The 22273-nt window shown below is 47.5% G+C and overlaps 2 protein-coding genes across 3 annotated transcripts; both read left to right on the plus strand.

Moving 5' to 3' along the window:
• The first annotated feature begins 5542 nt into the window (after positions 1-5542).
• On the plus strand, positions 5543-14850 carry Znf414 (zinc finger protein 414). 2 transcript variants are annotated; one of them, XM_055617876.1, is made up of 8 exons: positions 5543-5653; positions 6274-6547; positions 6797-6904; positions 7005-7110; positions 7541-7875; positions 7954-8004; positions 8399-8572; positions 14655-14850. In XM_055617876.1, exons 1-8 carry the CDS (start codon positions 5651-5653, stop codon positions 14750-14752), a joined length of 1149 nt encoding a protein of 382 aa, XP_055473851.1. In that variant the 5' UTR covers positions 5543-5650; the 3' UTR covers positions 14753-14850. The 2 variants fall into 2 exon arrangements, with proteins under 2 accessions (XP_055473851.1, XP_055473850.1); XM_055617875.1 differs by lacking the exon at positions 14655-14850 and having other exon boundaries at positions 8399-8812.
• Positions 14697-22139, plus strand: Pram1 (PML-RARA regulated adaptor molecule 1). The gene is made up of 10 exons (XM_055617874.1): positions 14697-14759; positions 17160-18666; positions 18752-18818; positions 18892-18968; positions 21181-21238; positions 21327-21441; positions 21554-21716; positions 21799-21832; positions 21911-21945; positions 22028-22139. The coding sequence occupies exons 1-10, from the start codon at positions 14757-14759 to the stop codon at positions 22063-22065; spliced, it is 2097 nt and encodes a 698-aa protein (XP_055473849.1). The 5' UTR covers positions 14697-14756; the 3' UTR covers positions 22066-22139.
• Positions 22140-22273: the final 134 nt, after the last annotated feature.

Raw genomic sequence — 22273 nt, forward strand, 5'->3', positions numbered from 1 at the left:
GGCTACACACAAAGGGAGAGGAGGAGGGGGGGGGAGGAGGAGGAGGGGGAAAAGAGAGTGGAAGGAGTTTCCAGCCTTCCCCTTCTATCTCACCACACAGGTTGTTCTCCCCTCCAGCACTTTGCAGATATAGTCCCCTAGCTCCACTAGCTTGGAAGATACCCTATTTACTGGAAGTTAGGCTTCTGAGCAGGGTTGGGAAAGGTGCTGGGAGTGGAGGGGGAAAAAAGTGGCTTGATGTATTCTAACAAACAGTTTTGAATATTTAGATTAGGGACAGCCCCACGCTGTGAACTTCTGTCACGTACACACTACCCAGTCCTCAGTCCCACATCCTGTGGGCTCTTTCACAAAATTGCTTATATCCGGCCCCTCCTCTCCCTTCCTTGTGGCCCTGCTCTTTCCTCAGCCTAACCCCACTCTTCCTTCCCCAGCACAAACACACCTTTGCCCATTGCAACAAAAGGAGACTGCCACAAAAGCCCAGATGGCCAAGTGCTTACCTAAATACACAAAGCCCTGGGTCAGGGTCCCAGTATAGCAAACAGCAGGTGTTGTGGTGTAAAACCTGGGGTCTCACAGCTCAGGAGTTCAAGATCGCGCCCTTCCTAGGAACTCCCCCAGACCACAACTTGTTGTAAAAGCAAGAGGTTTAATTTAACCATTGCGCAATGGGGTCACCCCTGCTGGTCAGCAAAGAGTGGCACTGGGAGACAAAAGTCTTAGGTTTTTAAAAGAAAAATTGCGGGTAAATTTGAAGTTGCAGTCTTGGCAATTTAGGATTGGATGAGGAAGCTATAAAGTAAGATAATTGGTTAGTCTTAGGTGCTCAAGCTTGGCCAATCCTGCCAAGTGTGGATGCAGCTGCAATTGAAGGTGGGGGTGGTTAGCTCATCCTTGAAGATTAGGGATGGAGGTCTGGGTCTACTCAGAAGAAGGATTGAGGCCATCTGGGTTCGTTGCTAAGAAACACTATCTTGAAGACAAGGGTCTGGTCGTTTCTTTTTTTTTTTTTTTTTTTTTTTTTTTCTGAGTGAAGGTCATTGCTTGCTTGCTTTTTTTATATCTGTCCTCACAGATAGGGTCACATTCCTCCATTCTCTGGAAAGGTACTACGAGGCTTTAGCTTAACCTGGACCTAAAACTCAAAACTATAGGCTTTAGAAGACATATAGGTTACAAAATTAGTGTAACCCTTTTAGTGTAATCCCAGTACTCTGGATGTGGATGCCAAGAAGATGAAAAATTCAAAATTATTCCTTGGGTACATATTTGAGAATTTCATACAACCTATTTTGAACATATTCACCCCCCCCCAGCTTCTCCCATAACCACCCTCTTTCCACCCTCCCATCCCATCACATTCATTCCAAATGAACCTTAAGATTTCTTTCTCTCTCTCTCTCTCTCTTTTAATTTTCCCACTGAATCAAGTTTGTGTTGCCCTTTTTTCTTGGAAGTGGGGCTTGCCTTAGTGTGTGGTCAACCTACCAGAGGTCACTGTTTTCTTGATGTTATCAACCATCTCTGATTCTTATACTCTGACATTTCATCTGAGAAGATGATCTCTGGAGAGAGAGCTGTGATATATAGGTCACATTTAGAGCTGAGCATTCAACTGTCACTTATTCTCTGCATGTCAACCAACGAGGGAGACTCTGTCTGTTTTGGTTTTTTTTTTCCCCAAGAAAATTAAGTCAATTTAGTTTATTTTAGGTGTAAGAGTATTGCTTGCATGTTGAGCCACCTCTCCAGACCCCAGACCCTCTCTTCAAAAATATCTTACTTTTTTAAAAGATCACATGGTAACATACCTGTGATCACAGTACAAAAGAAACTGAAGAAGGCTGGGTGTAGTAACACACTTTTAATTTCAGCCTCCTCTTCAATTCGTTGTTGTTATCGTTGTGTGAGAGGGTATTTGAGGGGTTTGTCATTTGTTTGTTTGTTTGTTTATGAGATAGGGTCTCACTATGTAGCCCTGGCTAGCCTGAAACTTTTATGTAAAGCAAGCTGCACTTTTGTTTTGTTTTGTTTTGTTTTGTTTTGTTTTTTGAGACAGAGTTTCTCTGTGTAGCCTTGGCTGAAACCAGGCTGGCTTTGAACTCACAGTGATCTGCATGCCTCTGTCTCCCTGAGGGCTGAGATTAAAAGCGTGCACCAGATTGAGCAGGCTTTTTAACTCACAAAAATCAAACTGCTCTGCCTACCAAATACTGGAATTAAAGGTGTGTGATAACATTCCTGGATTTTTTTAGCCCCACCCCACCCCACATCAGGGTCTCATGTTGTGCAGACTGGTATTAAATTCTATATATAACTGAAGATGACTTTGAACTGCTGACCCTCTTGCCTTCATCTCCCCCCAGTGCTGGGATGCTAAGTACACTACCACAGCTGATTTGTGTAAGCCTAGGGATCAAACTTATGGCTTTGTGCATGCTAGTTGAGCAGTCTACTGAGTAACAGCCCCAGAATCTCTTTTTCAGGGTTGTTTTTTGTTTTGTTTTGCTGGTTTTTCAAGACAGGGTTTACCTGAAAATCAGACTGGCCTCAAACTCATAGAGATCCTCCTGTTTCTGCCTCCCTGAGTGCTGAGATTACAGGCATGCACAGTTGCTTTAATTTTACTTTTTAAAGATTTATTATTTCTCTATGTGTATTTGTGTATCTGTGTGAGTACACATGCCAGCAGAGGCTAGATGATGATGAAAGGATCAAACTAACTTTGTAACCTATATGTCTTCTAAAGCCTATAGTTTTGAGTTTTAGGTCCAGGTTAAGCTAAAGCCTCTTAGTACCTTTCCAGAGAACGGAGGAATGTGACCCTATCTGTGAGGACAGATATAAAAAAAAGCAAGCAAGCAATGACCTTCACTCAGCAAAAAGAACAACCAGACCCTTGTCTTCAAGATAGTGTTTCTTAGCAACGAACCCAGATGGCCTCAATCCTTCTTCTGAGTAGACCCAGACCTCCAGCCAAATCTTCAAGGATGACCTAACCACCCCACCTTCAATTGCAGCTGCATCCACACTTGGCAGGACTGGCCAAGCTTGAGCACCTAAGACTAATCAATTATCTTACTTTATAGCTTCCTCATCCAATCCTAAATTGCCAAGACCGCAACTTCAAATTTACCCGCATTTTGTCTTTTAAAAACCTAAAGCTTTTGTCTCTCAGTGCCACTCTTTGCTGACTTGCAGGGGTGACCCCATTGCACAATGGTTAATAAACCTCTTGCTTTTGCAACGAGTCCGTGGTCTGGGGGAGTTTCTGGGAAGGGCATGATCTTGAACTCCTGAGGTGTGAGACCCCAGGTCTTACACTGTAATTTCAGTCTCAGACAGTGGAGACAGAGGATCCCCAGAGCAAGACTAGCCATATTGGTAAGTTCTATATTTGATTTTGAGGTCCTGTTTCATTGAATAAAAAGGGAGAACCATGAAGGATAATTCCCTACATCAATCTCCAGCCTCCACATGCACATGCACTAACACACAGGAACACCCCACAAATATGCATGCACATAAACATGCACCACACACACATACACAAATGGAAAAACAAATATTAGTGAATACATCAGAAATCATGGTTTCTCTCTCTTCCATGTCTCAAAAGGCCTAGAGGACCCACCTGAGTTCTCTTTCCGACCTTCACACCATGTCTTGATTCTGTTTCAATAGTGCAGAGGTCTCACTATTGCTTGGTGTTGGTATAATGTTCTTTTAAAATGTATACACCTTACCCTTGTTCATTCAAATACTGATTTCAACCCCCACTCTCTGGTTTCAGTCCAGATATTGCATTGTGATACTTATTCTAAGCATCCTGTCTCAACTCTGTGTAAACAGGCCAAAATAAAACAACTAGCCAGAATGTTGTGCAAAGGGAGGAGCCAGAGGACAGGAAAGAGGGGAGAAGTGGGCAGGAAATGTGTGGGAGGAGAAGGGGTGAGAGGAGAGCTAGGAGAGAGAGCTGGAGGAGAGATCTTGGAACAGTGTGGAGAGATGGACTGGACCAAATATATCACTAAAAGCAAGTATAATGTCAGAAATCTAAATGTTAGGAAACTATGAGGGCTTGGAGGTTTGGGAGGGAGTAACTATTGCCCAGCATTGTGTTCTAGGTTAATTAATAAATTCCAGTGTTTGTGTGGTGATTTGGGTATATAGCTGTTTAAGATTAGCAGCAAGCTTTACCAGAAGATATATCAATAGTAAATATTAATCACCACTTACAACAGCTTGGCAAAGGGGAGCTTGTTGTTGCCAGCTCAGGATATCTGTGCTAGCTTCCCAGAGCACTGTGATAAATCAGGCATCAAGGTACAGCTTAAGTCACCCCCCTCAGACAGGCTTCCCTGATTTCATCATTTCCACATCCCTTTTGTTTCTCATCTCATAGAATAGTTCCAAAATCATTTCTCTGCTGTTATTTTCTCTCCATTTTTGAGTCAAGTCTCCCAAGTTTCCCTGGCACTTTAGTATGTATGCACTTTAGTAGGCCAGGCAGGGAACCTCACCAGTGCACTTGGGATTCATTTTCACACATCTGTATCTGTGGGATTTTCCTGTTCACAAAATCTGAAGAGCCACAGTTAGCTTGTTTCTCGCTTCGAGCTATTACAATAGATTTATTCTTACTGCAGATTGAATGTGAAAAAAAAAAAAAAAAAAAAAAAAAAAAAAAAGGAGCTTGCTAGGAAGATGGCTCTCTACAGACACAAGGGTTCAGACCCACAGCTCTCATGCAGATAAGGAAGAGTTTGGGTCCCCAGCATCCCTGTGTGGGAGGCATGCAGCTACCTGTAACCAGGGCTCTTGGGAGGTGGACACCAGGAATCTTCTGGCAAGCAAGGTAGCTAGACTAGTGGGAACTGATGAGCTCTAGCTTCAGAGAGACATTGCCTCAATAAAGTGGAGACCAACAGAGGAAAACAGTATCTACTTTGGGCCTTCACACTTAACTGGGTCACATCTGTGCACACACACTCCGCTTGCATATGTATGTGCATACAGCTAAGGATGTAGCTTAGTTTGAATAAGTGTTAGCCTAACATACATGAAAACGCTGGGTTTGACACGTGGTGCCACCTAAAACCTGGTGTGGAGGCATCCAAGTTCAATGGCCTCAGTATAAGGCCAGTCTGGGCTAAAAAGTAACGACAGGGGAGCTGTTGTCACTTTCCTCTAAAAATAAAGCCCAGTTAAAAACAGACAGTATCTGTTATCCCAGTATTCTGAAGGCTGATGCAGACGAGGTTAATCTGACCTGGTATACAAAAAAGACGAAAGATTGCTGTTTATTGCCTTTCCAGAGTTGGAGCATGCAGGGAAAGGGGTGGTGATGTCCATTTTGCAGACGAGGACACAAGGATTGGAGAGATTTTTCATACTGGATCTTTGCCCTTTGATTCTGCAATTAACCTTATGAATTACCACGTTAACTAGGCGGCAGTCCAGCCTCAAGCCCCTCCTCCTAGAGAAGCGTCCAGGATTAGGCCACACCCTAGATCTCGCGAGATCTGAGAAACGGGGGGTAAAAATGGCGCCGACGTGAGCGTGAGCCCGCGTTGCCGAGGAAGTCGCCCCTACTGGAGCCGGAGCCACCGAAGACACAGGAACCAGAGATCGAACTAAGCAGAGGATGGTGAGCGCGGCACCCCGCACGCGGGCGCTTGGAAGCAGCGGGGGTTGACAGGGGGCGGTCCTGCCGCAGGAACCCTCTCCAGCTGACCCGCCCCCACATCCGGGTCCCCGCCCGCCGCTGTCAGTGAGCGTTCTGCCCCTTCGGTTAGACCTGGCTTTGCTTGGGCCACGCCCACTGTGCTCGAGTCCATCCCCTATATTTAACACAGCCTTGCCCCGAGCTTCTCTTGAGTTCGTCTGCACAGCTTTAGCCCGGCCAGCATTCTCCATCATACAATACACTCTAGGCCCTCCAGCATTTCCATGTTACTCCTGTAGGCCACGCGTCCTCCCTATGGTGCCTCTCTCCTGCCAAAGTTGAAGAGGAAGGGATGTTGATTATGGTACTCTTTCATGCATAATCCCTGGTAGATAACCCCGACTGCACTTAGAATTAGGCGACAGACAGTAGTTTAGTTTTCCCTTACCTCCCTTATCTGATCTTGCTGGTGACTCAGAAAGTGGGATGAATGGGAGTGGAGGGAGTTAGAAACCCTGAGTCTTGTGGACCTTTGAAGTAGAAGAGCTTCCTTCTGTCCTAGGGAACTCTTGATCCTTAATTCTAGCTACTTTTTGCACCAGGAGGAACCTTCCAGGCCCAGCCTTGACACCACGGAATCCAGCTCCAGTAAACCTGACAAGGAAGTGGCATCTTCAGATGTGGCAGCTACAACCACTTTCTCCTCTTTGGAGGAGCCAGGCCCTAACCAAACAGCCACACCACCAGTGTGGGATCGTGGAGGACCTCCACAGCAGGTTGCCTCTTTAACCCCAGACAGCTGCCAGGCTGGCTCAACCAGTACAGGTGTGGGGACCAATGAAGACCTGAGGTTGCCCAGACGACGTCCACCACCAGGTGATCTGTGATGGGTTCTTCTGGGAATCACAGGACCTTCCATAGGACTTAAGTTGTGCAGGATAAGGAATTACATTGTATCCTATGTAGGGGAGGGGGATTCCTTACTGTTTACTGAGCATCTTGTCAGTATGTCAGGTATGGCTCTGTGGGTGAACTGAACAAATCCAGCCCTTCAGGTCAGTTTATTCTAGTAGTGGGATGGGTGATAGGTAAGGAAAAGATAGATGACACCCATTCATCCTGCAGGGAAACAGATACCCTGCTCTAGCCCTGGCTGCTGTCTTAGTTTCCCCAGTGTTCGTGATCTGGCACAGCATCTCCGTACCCACTGCCCACCTACACAGTCACTGGAAGGTAAGATGAGGGTTGGAGACAGTAAAGAAGATTAGGGTGGAAGGTAGGCAGTGCCCCCCCAAGTCTTAACCTCCCCACTCCTCACTTGGTCTTTATCCAGGCAAGCTCTTCCGATGCTCATCCCTGAGCTGCACTGAGAGTTTCCCCAGCATGCAGGAGCTGGTAGCCCATGGCAAGCTGCATTACAAGCCCAATCGCTACTTCAAGTGAGATCCTGACCTCTGTGAATTCTAGACCTTTAGCCCTTCCTAGTGTGTGGAGGAGGGTTGGGTTGGGGATATGAGTGTGGCCTGGGAAACCAGCCCCAACTGCATGGAAGAATAGGAGTAAGTCACCCTGGCTACAGGCTCAGGTTGGCAGGGTAAGGTGTACATGCTGTGGTTCTGTCCAGTTCCACCTCACTTGTTATGTGGAACACTGGCCACCTAAGTAAAATCGAAACTTGAAGTTCTAAGCTGGAGAGACCCAGAAAGATCAAGATTACAGTAAGGGAGGGCATGTAGGCCAAGCTTTACTTTGGGTGCATTGCCAGAGATTTCTACCTACATACCCTTTCCATATCCTAGCCTCTGGGTAGCAATGGGTAGGCACTTTCCTGTTGCCTAAGAGACAGTCCAGCACTGTACCTGCCCCCAGGTGTGAGAATTGCCTCCTGCGCTTCCGCACTCACCGCTCACTCTTCAAGCATCTGCATGTTTGTGCAGAGCATGCTCAGAGCCCAGCTCCACCACCACCCCCTTCCCTGGACAAAGAGCCACCTGTGCCTGAGCGCCCCACAGAGTCTGACTCTTCATCTACCCTGGGCCTGCCATTCCCACTACTTGAGCCTTTCACCTCTGCCCCCACTGGGCCCTTCATTCCGTACTTGAACCCTGCACCCTTTGGCCTGAGTCCTCCACGACTGCGCCCATTCCTGACTGCTGCTCCAGGGCCACCAGCCTCTAGCACTGCCATCTGGAAAAAGAGTCAAGGTGAGTGTGGGAGTGGTTTGCCTGCAAAGCTGGTTGGACCCACCCCAATTCTGAACTTGACCCACTTCTTTCCTACAGGTACTGCTGGCAGTCCAAGAAGACCTCAGGGCGGTTCCGATGCACCCTCAGGTGCGTGCAGGTGACCACCAGGGCAGGGTGGAGGGGCCTTTATTCCTGTGCCCTGTGTGGGCCTTGTGAATGCTGGGAAGCAGCAGTGCCTGTCCCTTAAAATACATGATTTTACCTTTAAAACGACTGGCACCTATGCCTTCATCTGCGTCGGCGTTCCTGTGTAAAAACTTGCGCCTTACCCATCTCTGAGTGGTCCTCTCCCGTGGTGGGTCCAGGGATGGCAGCCAAACTTGGTGCCTTCAAAGGATCCAGCCTGGCTGGACCCTAGAAGCTGAGGGGGATAGACACAGGAAAAAGTCTAATCTGCCCAGGCTGACATCCACCATTCATGGTTGAAAGGCCCTCTGCAGTTTGACCCAGGACTGATTGGGGCCTGCCTGCCTGCCTGCAGGGTTCGCGGCCCCCAGCCGCATCGTGTGGGAACACACGCGTGGCCGCTACTCGTGCATGCAGTGTGACTTCTCCACGGCCTCACGGCCCACCATGACACTACACCTTCAGGACCACCGCCCTGGCGCTCCCACATCCCTGGTGCCAGGGTTCCTTCGTGCCAACATCCGGGCGGGTAAGGCTGAGAAATGCTCGGGCATGGAGCTAGAGGCAAGGGATGAGGCCCAGGCTCAGCCTCCCACTCAACTCCACAAGGACCCAACCCCATTTGCTCCTGGGTTATCACAGCTGTCAGAGGGGGAGAATCCGCTTTTCTCACAGCTTTGAACCAGTTGTGTTGGGCTGGGTGGGAGGGGATGCAGATTTATTTTGTAATTTGAGGAGGGAGGGGACAATAAAGGTGCTATGTCTTGGGTCCCTTGCCCCTCAGATAAGGTTTTTATGCTTTCATTTTTATTTTTTTTTTTTGAGTGTGTGTGTGTGTGTGTGAGTGTGTGTGTACACATGAGAATGTAATGCCCATAGAGGCCAGAAGAGGGTATGGGTATGTGAGCTGCCAACATGGGTTCTGGGAACCAAACTTGGGTCTTCTGTAAAAGCAGTATGACAGTGAACTCTTAACCGCCGAGCCCTCTCCTGTCCTCCCCTCAAATAAGCAGTAGGCATCTACCTACTGGGTCTAGGCTCATACAATGTAGTAAGGGGCCTTAGAATTGGCTTCACAGAACCTGACTCTCCTAAGTACTCCTAGCACTGTCACCTTAGCCCTGGAATCCAGGTCTCTACCATAGTGCCCATCCTAGCCAGCTATAGATAGGGGCAGCCTGTGCCCACTGTTCTGTTCCACAACTTCCAGAAACCAGAGGGTTTTGTTTGTTGTTTGTTTTTCAGATATTTTTTCCTTTATTTAAAAAAAAAATCTGGTTATGGTAACACATGCCTTTAATCTGAGCTCTCAAGATGCAGAAGCAGGTAGATCTCTGAGTTCAAGGCCAGCCTGGTCTGCAGAGGTTGTTCCAGGACAGCCAGGGCCAAACAAAAGAAACCCTGTCTTGAAAAACAACAACAAAAAGACATGGCTCATCATGTTCAAGTGCTTGCCCATGCAACGCTGATGACCTGTTTGATCACAAAACCCATAGTGGAGTGGGAAAAGAGAATCAACTCTCCAGAGTTGTCCTCCTAACTTTCGTATATTAAAGCCCCATACTTAAAAGCATGGTGGCATACACCTTTAATCCCAGCACTTGGCAGGCAGAGGCAGGTGGATCTCTGTGAATTCAAGGCCTGATCTAAGTAACAAGTTTCAGCTAGACTACACAATGAAACACTTGTCTCAAAAAACAAACAAGATGTGGGGACACAGCCAAGCACTTGGAAAGCAGAGATGGATCATTCTTTACGTTCAAGGCCAACCTGGGCTACACAGCAAGACTTTCTAAAAAATGTTTTTTTTAAGTACCAAGAGTTAGGAAGACAGGGAGGGGCCTATGGCCGAGGTGTAATTGCATTAATTAAGAAAATGAAAAAAAAAAGAAAATAAAAACAAAGAATCCAAACAACAACAAAATGAAAATGAAAAAAAAAAAAAAAATTAGGAAGACATAGTGTGGGAAGCTAGATGTCAGCTCTGAGCTGTCCTGGATTAAAGCCACCTGCACCTGAGGCCAGTGATTTCACAGGAGAGAATAAAGCCTTGGGTAACTGTGGTTAAGGAGGTGGGCATGGCAGGATGAAGAACTGAACTTTATCCTTGTTGTCAGCAGACCCTCTTCTGCTACTGGATTCTGCCCCAGCCCCAGCTCTGGAGACTCTGGGGTCCCTGTTTGAAAATGTAGAAAAGGATGTAAAATGTAATTCAGTACAGTGCTTGCCTCACATGCACAAAGCCCTGGGTTCTGTCCCCAGGACCATATAAACCAGTCATGCTAATGTATGCATACATTTCCAGAACTGGGGGGGGGGGGGGGTGTGGTTGGGGAGTAGAGTCTGGATGATTAGGAATTCAAAGGCATCCTGGCTAGATATGGGATACATAACGTGCATCCCCCCCCCCCCACATACTTCTCTCATACACACCAAGAAAATATGGTGCCTTGCTTCTGTTGCAGTCCAGAGCCAGACTGGCATGCATCTTGGGATTAGACATCCAATGTATTTTTCAGCCATTACCTGGAGACTGGTCTTACCTCTCTAGCTAGGGTATCCCCTCCTACCCCTGTCAGAGCATCTTTCACCAGTGCTCCTCAGTGGCTCATACAGCTCTCTGGATAAAGACTCCTGTTCTTGGACTGGAGAGATAACATAGTAGATACAAGCAGGATCTGAGTTCAAATTCCCAGCACCCATTTTAAAACTGGACATGGTGGCATGTGTCTGTGACCCAGCACAGGACCTGGGGGCTTAGTGGCCAGCCACTTTAGCCAAAACTGAGTTGAAGTCCCATTAAGAGACCTTGCTCAAAAGAAAGTAAAGTGACTGAGGAAGGCTGCATATGTTAACCTTCACATATGCAGGCATAGTTACAGGTATCCCACATGCACAGTACATACACGAACACAGATCCTGTTCTAGTAGACCACAAGGCTCCTTCTCGAACCCCATCTTCTTCCATGGCCATAATCTTCATAACTCTTTCTTTTGGGAATAGGAAAAACCTAAAGACCTCCTTGGTCACACCCCAGTTTGTCTCACTATTCCCTTGTGTCCTATCTCTAAATCAGAATTTTCTTCTGTCACCTCTTTGTCCTTGTATCTGTAGCCAAAAGGTAATTCCAGACACTGCTAAGCTAGGACCTCCAGGCCCTACATCCCCCATCACAGCCCTCCTATCTTCTCTTTATTCAACCTCACTGATTGTAGAATCCAGAGAATGATCACAATGGCCATACTTGGTTTTGAATGAGTGAGTTTATTAAGCCAAAGTAAAATAACAAATAGCAAGTAATGTAGTGGGGAGGGAAAGGGAGATAAGAGACAGGTGGACACCTGAGACTTCCTGGCCAGCCAGTCTAGCAAAAAGTGAATCTCAGGTTCTGTGAGAGACCTTGGAGAATTCAAGAGGAAGACAGCTGATAGCAACCCATAGCTTCTGCAAACATAAGCACAGATTCATGCACCCACACAGGTGCATATACCACACAAAAAATAAAAGTGGATGTCATAATGCTTGGGATCTTCTGGATGAAGGGAATTGAGAGGCAAGAATAGGGGATTTGGGAAATGTCCCTTTAGTGATTCCCATCCCAGAAACTGAGTAGTGGGGATGGAGGGACCCTACCAGGGACCTACAGAACTTCCGCTGCACCACATTTACTATCTAAACTACGTGCCAATCCTTGCCACTTTATAAATGCCCACACTGTGCCTTCTGAACTCTCATAATCCTCGACCTTCTCTGCTCAAGCTGGTACTACCAGTGTTCTACCCCCAACTCCCAGATAGCCAAAGTGTCCCAGCTTTCCAGCAGGGAGCACAAAAGAGTGTCAGTGTGGGAGAAGGAGTTAGCCTGATCAGCTGGTAGGCACATACCTGTGCAACTGCTCAAAAGAGGTTAACCTGAACAGATGGAGCAATTCCTGGAGACTTGTCTGCAGGGTCAGGTGCTGGGTCATCACTTGGGAATTATCCACCAACAGTTTCGTCACCTGAGGGATGCCAGACTATTTATCTTTATCCAGAGTAAGAGAGGTGTAGTGCAGCTGCAACCTTGGATCCCAGCTCATATGTCTCAGCCACTTGGACCATATTCCCTTCTTCAAAGAACTCCCGACTTTTCCACGATAATTTCTTTGGCCTTGATCATTTTGGGCTACTAGTTCCATAGCTTAGAGCCAGGTCATGGCCATGTGAACCAAATACAGTGTGAGAAGGCCTCTGGTGGCCATGCTGGGAGCCTACACACTACAGCTCTCCTACTTGGTCCCCAGGTTCCACAGAGTGATCAGCCTGGGCAATTTCCAAGCTGTCATTCACCCTTAGCTAGTAGAAGCTTTAATTGCCTGCAGTGTGCTGCTTGGCCAGTAAGTGTGTGTCACAGCATAAAGATCAGAGGACAGCTGTGGAGTTGTTCTTCCCCTCCACCTTGCATGGGTTCCAGGAATCGAATTTAAGTCATCCAGCTTGTAGAGCAAGTGTCCTCAACTCCATCACTACAACCCCCAGCCAGCTCACTGGCCAAGTGTTTTCAGTTTTGAGATTGGGCCTCCAGTTACTAACCGTGAATTGAGCATGTGACTCACCTGCCCACACCCTCAACTAGTAATTGGGATTACAGGCATGACTTCTTTCATATCCCTACCCCTGACTCGACTCAGCATGGCTCTGGAAAGTCCAAAACCCACACTTGGTCATCCCTATCCAGTTGAGATGCCTGTAAAATCAGACCTACCTCTGGGAACTGTGACCCAAGATGGCAATACAGAAGCATAAGAATTTTGATGCTGTGTGCTAAAACAAAGGAGGCCTATCTCTCAGCCTCAGCTGCTTTCTTTCCATTTAAATAATCTTATGAAACCTCACCTGGTTCATTCCCAAGAGTTATACATGTTCTTGCTACTCCATCAGCCTTATATTACCCAATAGCAACTCAGCACCTAAGATAAAATATTCACTTAAGATTGGACAAAGCCAAAAAAAAAAAAATATTGGACAAAGCCGGACAGTGGTGATACATGTCTTTAAGCCAAGCACTAGGCAGGCAGTGGCTGGTGGATCTCTGAGTTCGAGGTCAGCCTTGTTTACAGAGTAAGTCCAGGACAGCTAGGGCTACAAAGAAAAAAGAAAAAAACGAAAAGCAAAAAACAAAAATCCACAACCAAACCAAATCCCCCTTCTCCCCCCCTAAAACCTTCTCCCCAAAATAACAAAAACCCAACCAAACAAAAAAAAATAGATTTTACTATGTGTCCCTTGCTGGACTGGAACTCACCATGTAAAACAGGCTGGCCTCAAACTATAGGACTTTCCAATCCTCCTGTTTTTACCTCCCAACTGCTGTTTTATGTAGTTCTGGAAATCAAATCTAAGGCTTTGTGAATGCTATACAACAGAGCTACAACCTCAGATTTCTTATGTCTTTTTTCCTTTGACAGGATCTCAACTTTTTTTTTTTTTGAGACAGTCTCCTGGAACTTGCTATGTAGACCAGGTTGGCCTTGAAGCCACCTGCCTCTGCCTCCCAAGTGATGGATAAAGATTACTATATCCTGCTAACAGGATCTCAACTTTGTAGCCTGAGGCTGGCCATGCACTTAATATCTTGTTGCACTTAATATCAGTTTCTCAATTGCTGGGATCACAGGTTTGTGCCACCAGACCTGGATAGAACATGTACTTTCTTGGGTTTCTTTAATTTTCTAAGTCAGGGTCGCATTATGTACCTCAGGCTGGCAAGTATTCTCACAAGTATTCTCACCTGTGCAACCGAATCACCCTGCCAGGGTCTAAATAGTCCTCCTGCTTGGACCACATCCCAGACTGGTGATGTCAGAATCGCTGGAAAATCCTTCTGTTAACAGCTCAAGGAATTCTGTTTCAAATCTGAGAATCATAGCTCTGTACTCTGCTTTTGTTTCTGTGGGCTGAATCCTGCAGTCAAGGCTCTCCATTACCTGTATCTACCTTTGTCCCTCTGTGGACTCTCAAGAGCTGTTTCCATTTTCCTGTAATCTAGTTCTCTGGCTTCTCCTTTCTCTGCTTTCTCTAATGACTGGGAACTTAAGAGGTCCTTAAAACCCCTACCTCCCCTCACCCCAGTTATAAATCTTTAATACCATCCACCCCTAAATCTGCTATCCTTGTTGAGCCTTATGCTTTGGGTACTCAGTCCTGGCTGACTGGGCATTTGTCACCTTAACAGGGAAGTCCTGTTGAGAGTACAAGTGTTGAAACAAGGTAGATGAAACAACACAGGAGGACAGACGTGTCCTCACCATTACACTAGCCATATCCTGGCTCTAATTTTTCTTAAACACGAAAGCAAACCATAAAATCCCCATTGAGGTGATCTGTTCCTGTGGCTGTCCTGAGTTTGGCCTAAGCCTGCTTCTTTGGAGACAAAGCTTGTCAAGAACCCAAAGTGTTAAGAGTAAGGAGAATAATAGGGAATCAAGAGGCTAGTTAATAGCTAGTAACTGTGCATTAGAGAAATGCTTAGGTCTGATGACCTGAGCTTGGGGACTGTAGTAGGCAGGCAGGAACTCAAGGAGGGGACAGAAAGGCCATCTCCGCCTCCTTCCTCCCCCCCCCCCCAACAGCCCCTACTTGGTGTGTCGAGGATCAGAAACCACAGTTACTTCCTCAAGGCAGCAGCCTAAGCTCAGACCCACTCACCTCGTGGTTCATCACTCCCTGAAGCCATGGTGAGTCCCCAAGCCCCTATTGGAAGTCCATTCTGGGCAGGTAACAAGGAGCAAAAGTGGAAACTGGGGAACTGGTAAACATGACCCCATTGGTAGCCTGACAGAATAGAGCTAGGAAGTCTTGGGAATGAAATGGCCTAGGCCAAAGTAGGGAACAGCCAAGGCATAGCTTGAGCTCTTGTGGACCAGGCTTGGATCTGTGACTCTTAAGGCAGGGTAGGTTGGGTCTGCCTGGAATGATACCCCTTTACCCTATGTCATCAGCTGGGATAAGAGCAGAGGCTTCCTGTGGGGTGATGAAGTGGGTCATGCATCTGCTGCACCAGCCCCCATCCCCAGCCAGTTACCCAAACTGTGCTTTGCTAACCCTTTCTTATATCTAGTCCTGTGGTCAGCTGGAACTGTTGCCTCAATTCATTGGGGCTTCAACAAAGGCATGTCTGACTCCAGGCAAGAACTGCTGCCTCCCCAGAGGTGTTTCTGAATCCCTCCATCTCTAGACAGGCTCACAAGGTTCTGTACCCGTCCTCCGATCTTCTTGACCCTTGATGAAGACAGGTTGTAAGGCCTCTCAGAAGCCTTGGGTATCTACTTGAATATCTACCTGCACCTGTGACCTATGGCAAAGGCCAATCTTTGAGATTCCAGGAATGTTTGGAATATGTCATATGGTGCCTGTGCCCATATGGGGAGCCTGCCTGCTGCCCCTCATGTGGAGTATCATGAGCCTCCCTGTGTATCTTTTTCAGAAAGATATACCCACATGTTAGATAGACTGAATATATACCTGTCTTTGTAGTCCTGCATATATTTTATTTCTGTAAATATTTTACTGAGTACTTAACTATGTGCCAGGCAGTGAGAGGTCATGGATAATCTAGAGGGGCTAAAGGGGACAGTCATATGTCTGTGACAGTAATAGACAGTACATGTATGTGAAGGTTGGGCCTTTCTCAATGGCCCTTTACTTACTCTTTTGAGACAGGGTCTCTAGCTGCACCTGGAGTTTGTTGACTTAGCTAGACAAGCTGGCCAGCAAACCCTAGAGAGTCTCCTCCCTTGGCCTCTCCGAGAGCCAGAATGACAGGTGTGGCTCCAGGCTTTTTTTTAATGTATGGACAGAACTCTGGCTTGTATGACAAGTACTTTGCTACTGAACAATCTCTCTAGCCCTCCAAATAAAATTTTAACAGATTAGTCAAACTGGGTATGGAAGTACACAGCTGTAATCTCAGCACTCAGATGGCTGAAGCAGGAGGATTGTTGGGTTCCAGACCAGCCTGGGCTACATAGTGAGACACTGACTCAAAACAAAAAATAAAACTAAGGATAGTGGTACATACCTGTAATCCCAGCACACGGGAGTTGGAGGCAGGAGTATTAGGAGTTCAAGGTTATCCTCAAATACATAGCAAGTTTGAGGCCAACCTATTATATATGAGACCCTGCTTTAAAAAGTAAATACAAGAAAAACAAACAAAAGAACCCTAGTCAGTGGGAAGGTGTGGCTCAGTGCTACAGAACTTGCTGGTTTCCATCCCTAACATAACAAAAATACAAACCCCCAAAACATTATAAAGACATTACAACAGAACTAATAAGCAATTTGATAGGTGATGGGAGATATAAAGAAGGTGGGAAACTGGGGAGGCGAAATTGATTTAAAATAGGGTTGTCTCAGAGGCCTCCCTTAAGGAGTACTGTCATAAAGACAAAGAGGAGGGAGACCCCTATGTATGCACTGAGAGGTATGCATGACAGGACAGAAGCTATGAGCTGGGGAGGGATGTTGCATAGTCATTCAGGGACTATTTGGTTTCCCCAGAGAGATGAAAACTCACTGAGAGATTCAGAGCAGAGACTTAGCAGGTCTCCTCTAGGGCAGACCAGGGAGGAGCCCATTATAGTGATCTGGGCTGTGGGGGACAGTTCCTTTAGCTGGGGTGACAGTGAGAAGTGGTTGAATTCCGGATGTATCTTGAAATCTGAGAAAAAAACAAAAAAGAACTGGGGAGAGCTTTGTGGTCAGGCCGAGAGGGAATCTAGGGGGAGAAGAGGTGAAAAGGTTGAAGATGCTGGGAAGGCATTGCTGACTGGAAGTACCATCTCGGGCCCATGGGCTAGGGGTGGGGCATAAAGAGCTAGGTCCTACTAGAGATGAAGTTAGACACAGCTTAAGAAGAGGATTCAGGAGGGTGTGAGTTCCAGAAACCTGGGAACAGTAGTTCTTATCCAAAAAGAGAAGCTGACTGAGGTACAGCTGAGGCTGGGGAAGAAGCAATGTTAGAATGGGAGGCTAAGGGAGGGGGAGGGTGATGGGTTTGTGTGTCTATGACCAACTGTATCTATAGCTGTTTCTCCAACTGCCTTCTTGTACGACACCCTTCCATGTCCTCCTAGGGGAGCAATCAGGACTTCCGAAACCTCCAAGCTAAGTTCCAGGCCTCTAAGTCAGAGTCTGGAGAACCGTCCAGAAAAACCCCAAAGCCTGAGTTCAACAAACTCCTGAAGACGTTTCCACAGACTGAGTTAAGTGATCAGCGCATGTCTTCACAGTCTGAGTTCAGTGCAGTGTCCTTGAAAACCCCACAGCTGCAGTTTGTAGGCAAGAAGCCCCCACAGCCTGAGGTTCTCAGAAAGTTACCGCAGCCTGAGTTCCCTAATCTACCCAAGAAGCCCCTACAGGCTGAGCTCAGAGATCTCCCAAGGAAGCCTGTACATCCGGAATTCACTGGTGTCAAGAAGCCCTCGAAGGCCGAGTTCACAGATCTAAAGAAGCCCCTTCAGCCCCAGTTTGCCAGCCTCCCAAAGAAGCCCTCACAACCTGAGCTCACTAATCTCCCCAAACCTGAAAAGAAGTTCCCCAAACCTGACTTTGGAGAGCTCTTAGAGAGCTATCCACAGCTTGAGGCACCCCAAGAGCCTAGTGTACCTGCCCAGAAGCCCCTGAAGCCTGAGCTCAGCAATCCTGCCAGGTCCCCAACACAGCTCAAACCCAAGATGTTTTGGCAGCCTGAGTCTAGTGAGGGTCCTCTGAAGCCCTTGCCATCTGAGTTCAGTACCTTTCCCAAGAAACCACTGCAGCCTCAGACTGCTACTTTCTCTAGGAAGTCCCTAACACAGCCAGAGTCCAGTGAAGTTCCTCAGACATCCCCCTCCAAGCTTGGGTCCAATGAGTTTTATCCCCACTCCCCACAGCCTGATGTAAATTCCTTTCCCAAGAAGTCACTGCTGTCTGAGTTCAACGAGAACTTGAGGAAGCCCCCATATCCTCAGAGCATCGGTTGCCCCAAGTCTCCACAGCAGCCCATGTCCTTTGAAGTCCCCCAGACAACCCCCTGGAAGCCTGGGTCATGTAACCCCCAATCTCACTCCCCTCAGCCAGACCTTCATGCATTTCCCAAGAAACATCCACAGCTCCAGCTAAGTAACCTTAGCAGGACATCCTCTGAGCCCGAAGTTCGCAAGGTTCCCAAGAAGCCTCAGCAGCTAGACCACAACATACTTTCAAAGAAGCCTCTCCAACCAGAACTGGGTCATCTCCCTAGAACATCCTCGGAACCTGAGTTCAGTTCGATCCCCAAGAAGTTTTTGCAAGCTCAACACGGCAAGTTCTTCCAGCCGGAGTTCCCCAAGGGTCTGCCTAGAAAGCCCAAACTCCCTGGTTCAGTATCCGAGTGTTCCCTGCCCTCTGCCATTGTGGGCTCCAGGCCCCAGTTCCCCCTCAGCCCTGGGCTTGGAATGCCTGGGACATTCCGCTGTAGATCACAAGACTTCCAAGTCCGGCACCCACCTCGGCGGCCTCTACCCTCAGCCAGCAGCCTGGGATCTCCCCCAGCTAAGCCTCCACTACCACCGGTCCCCATCAATATCCAAAGCTTCCGGAGAGCCCCAGCCCCACACACAGGTAAGTTAGGGTAGGTGGCTGAGGCAGAGGAGTGGCCTAAAAATCTGGGCAGAGCCACTTCCCTCCCATGCTGTCTGTTCCACAGCTGTACGAAAGACAGCCTCTACTACTGGGACCCACTTCCAAGCCCAACAACTTCAACATATTGTGAAGTGAGTGTAGGGAGAGAGGGGCCAGGTAGGGGTGTGGGGCTCAAGGAGGCCCTCATCTCAGGTATCCCTACAGGTACCCGGAGGAGATCTATGAGCCGTATGATGCTGTGGAGGCCACAGAAGACTCTAGTCCTAGCCCCAGAGGCAGAGGTTTGTAGGTGGTCTAAGTGGTTGGCCTGGGCACCCATGAATCATTAGTTAAGAAAGGCATTTTCTCACACTCCAGGTGTAAGACTAGAAAGTGATCCATACTAGGGTGGATGCTGGTGGGCCAGATGGTGAGGAAGGAGAAGCCCAGAGGTACCCAAGCAGCCAGGTTTGCTGTAGGTAGAAGTATGATCCACTGAGGTGACAAGAGGCCTGGACAGCAATGAAAGAACTGTAGAAACCAAAGTTAGCAAAACAGACTAGGCAGTATATTAGGCAGAGAATGAGTGAGATCATGGCATATTCCCTTTATAAAGCGTAGCACTCATGTGCAGGAATCATGGCAGGATTATGGACAAGGCTGGGCACAGTTAATTACAATGCACACCTATAATTGGCATTAGCAGGCAGGATGACCAGCCTGGATTAGGTTAAGACCCTGCAAATAATACCAAAGCAAATCCCAGCCCACAAGGTTCCTTGCAGTCCATCCTAAGAGCATGTCCCAGCAAGCTCTGTGTGTGGCTGGAATAAGGCAAGATGTTAGGGCTGGAGACAATGTGGCAGAAGGTTCTTTTTCTCTCTTCTAAGTTAATTCCTTGAGCAGCTCCAAGACTGGTGTCTCCACGGCAAACATGCGCTTCTTTGAAAGAACTTTGCTGATTCTGCAGCCACAACTAAGACAATTACCCCATTAACATTGAGTTCAGGGATCTGAGACTAGGCCCAGCCAGTTGATCTAGAGCTGTGGAAGTTCCAGCTGAGCTTCCCCTCCCCTAGCTAGCTATTCCTGGTCTTATTGGGGGCTCCTAACAGAGACTCTTGGCCTTGGGATAACCTTGCTCACCCTGTCCCAGCTGGAGGTCCTAGTTCAAAGCCAGGTGCCTTCAAATTCTCTAGCCCTTGCTCCTTCCTGGGTCCCTTTTGTTTGCTTCTCCTGATCTAACCAGGGCAATGCTTGCAACACGTCCTTTAGTAGAGTTTCCTAACAGAGACCCTAGTGTTTCCGTTGAGGGTATGCTGTATGGTGGGGGTGGGAGACAGCTTTGCAGAAACGCTGGTGAGAGCCCTCACTACTGTTTCCAAGGTTAGGAAAGGACTTCCCTTTCCTAAACCTAATAGAACCCCTCCTCCAACACACACATACGCACTGCTTCAGTAACCGCTTCCCAATCTTTACTCTTCAAGATCATTATTAAATACCAGAACTATATGAGTTTCTCCTTTCAGTGCCATGTGTGAGCCTTCCTGTGGACAGTCTCTCAAAGGCTGCTTTGAACATTTTACAGTAATCTTCCCAGTACCAGAGTAGCCTGGGACCACCAACTCCTTTCCTACTCTTGGGTCCCTTTGAAATATGGCAGCCCCGTCTTTTCTCAGATAGGAATTCATCTGGAGGGGCAGCGTCCAGCCTTTTTAGGGTATGTGCAGACCAACAGAAAAGGCAGGCTGTCAGTGGCCTGTTCAGAACAAACTGCAGGGTGACACAGGACCACAGGGCCCCCGTAGTGTCAGAGTCAAGTTTGCTTCAAGCTGTGAGACCACTCAAGACTGAGGCAGATCATGAGAGAAGTAGAAGCAGTGCTGTATAAGTAAAAGTAGATCTGGGTAGGAACCAGATCTCTGCCTGAAGAGTTGAGATCTCAACACTGGCTGGGTATGACAGACACCCCTGCTGTGGGATGCTCAACAGAAAGGAGAGTTGGTCTGAAATGTTCAAAGTGACATTTGGGTCATTAACAAAATGGGGCTTCTGATTCAGGCCCTTACTCACACAAGCTTCAAAAGACTATCACCCAAACAAACCCTTAGGCACCATCTGGACTCACTCTGGAAGCCTGGCCTACTGCTGGGGCCACCAAAGCCTACACCTGAAAGGTTAGTCATGGTGACCATGTTTAATCCGAGCACTCAGGAAGGCAGAGGGAGATAGAGCTGAATTCTAGGGCAGCTGGGTCTACACAGTAAGACCACAAAAACAAAAACAAAAGCCTACAAATCCATACCACTTCTACAATTTTACTGGACAGTTGACCAACTTCTCAGCCTTTATTTTCCTCACCAAAATGAACCTTACCCACAAGAACTGATTAGCCTTGAGAGATAAGTATAGGAGAAAAGTGATCAAGATTCTCAGAGGGCAGGCTTACCACACATCAAATCACTAGGGTAGTGAGCCGGGAGCCTAGTCCTGACTCTTGTCTGATACTTTTAGATGAAGTGCAGCCTACCCAGCAAACCACCAGATGGCCTCAGCAGGATCCAGAGCTCAGGTACATGGGGCAAATGGGATGTTACAGGCTGGGCTGGGCTGTCTCTGATAGGGGCCACTTCTTACTCATAATTATCTCCAATAACTAGGTCTTCCAGGAAGAATGCCACTCAGCCACAGCAGTTGCCAGCCCCTGACCCCAAGCTGCTGAAACAAATCAGGAAGGCAGAGAAAGCTGAGAGAGAGTTTAGAAAGAAGTTCAAGGTAAGGACATAGAACAAGGAGTGAATCTTGGACTGGTACCCAGGCCCAGGACTTTCACCTTAAGGAAGAACTAAGGTTAACAGCAGAAAGTCTTAACATGATGTTCTCCAAGTTTGAAGGTGAGATCGTAATTCACACAAAGATGATGATTGACCCCAATGCCAAGACACGGCGTGGAGGTGGCAAGCACCTGGGCATCCGGCGTGGAGAGATTCTAGAAGTGATCGAGTTCACCAGCAAGGATGAGATGCTGTGTCGGGATCCCAAGGGCAAGTGTAAGTGTGCTTGACCCACATCCAGGGAAAGGAGTGACAGGTGTTAGGGCTAAGAATCCACTCTACCTACTCTCCCCTGCAGATGGCTACGTACCCAGAACCGCACTGTTGCCCTTGTAAGTACTGATCCTGCCTGGATGGGATGGGGGAACACCTGGGGTAGCCCCCGCTGACTACACCATGCTCTCTGCCAGGGAAACAGAAGTATATGATGACGTCAGCTTCTGGGGTATGTACAGTGATTCCCACAGGGATACTTGCTATCATGCCTCTGTGGCACAGTATCACTTGGAATTCATCCTTTTTTGCAGACCCTCTGGATACCCAACAATTTTCTCAGGGACAGTAAGGCTGACAGGTGGGTTCCAGGACCAACAGCTTAGCAACGGCCGACTTAGGAGCCCTGGATCCCAAGCCTGGCAATCAGACGCCCAAGTGTATGTGTCTACATAAAAATCCCCTTTAAAAACATCATTGGTTCTTGTCTTTTCTCTCCTTCCTGACTGGCACAAAGGTCAACAGGAAAAAAAAAAAAAAGTTACCCTACCAATTAGAAA

The sequence above is a fragment of the Psammomys obesus genome, unplaced genomic scaffold (genome assembly GCF_907164565.1).
Source record: "Psammomys obesus unplaced genomic scaffold, mPsaObe1.curated_primary_1811, whole genome shotgun sequence".
Classification (NCBI taxonomy): domain Eukaryota; kingdom Metazoa; phylum Chordata; class Mammalia; order Rodentia; family Muridae; genus Psammomys; species Psammomys obesus.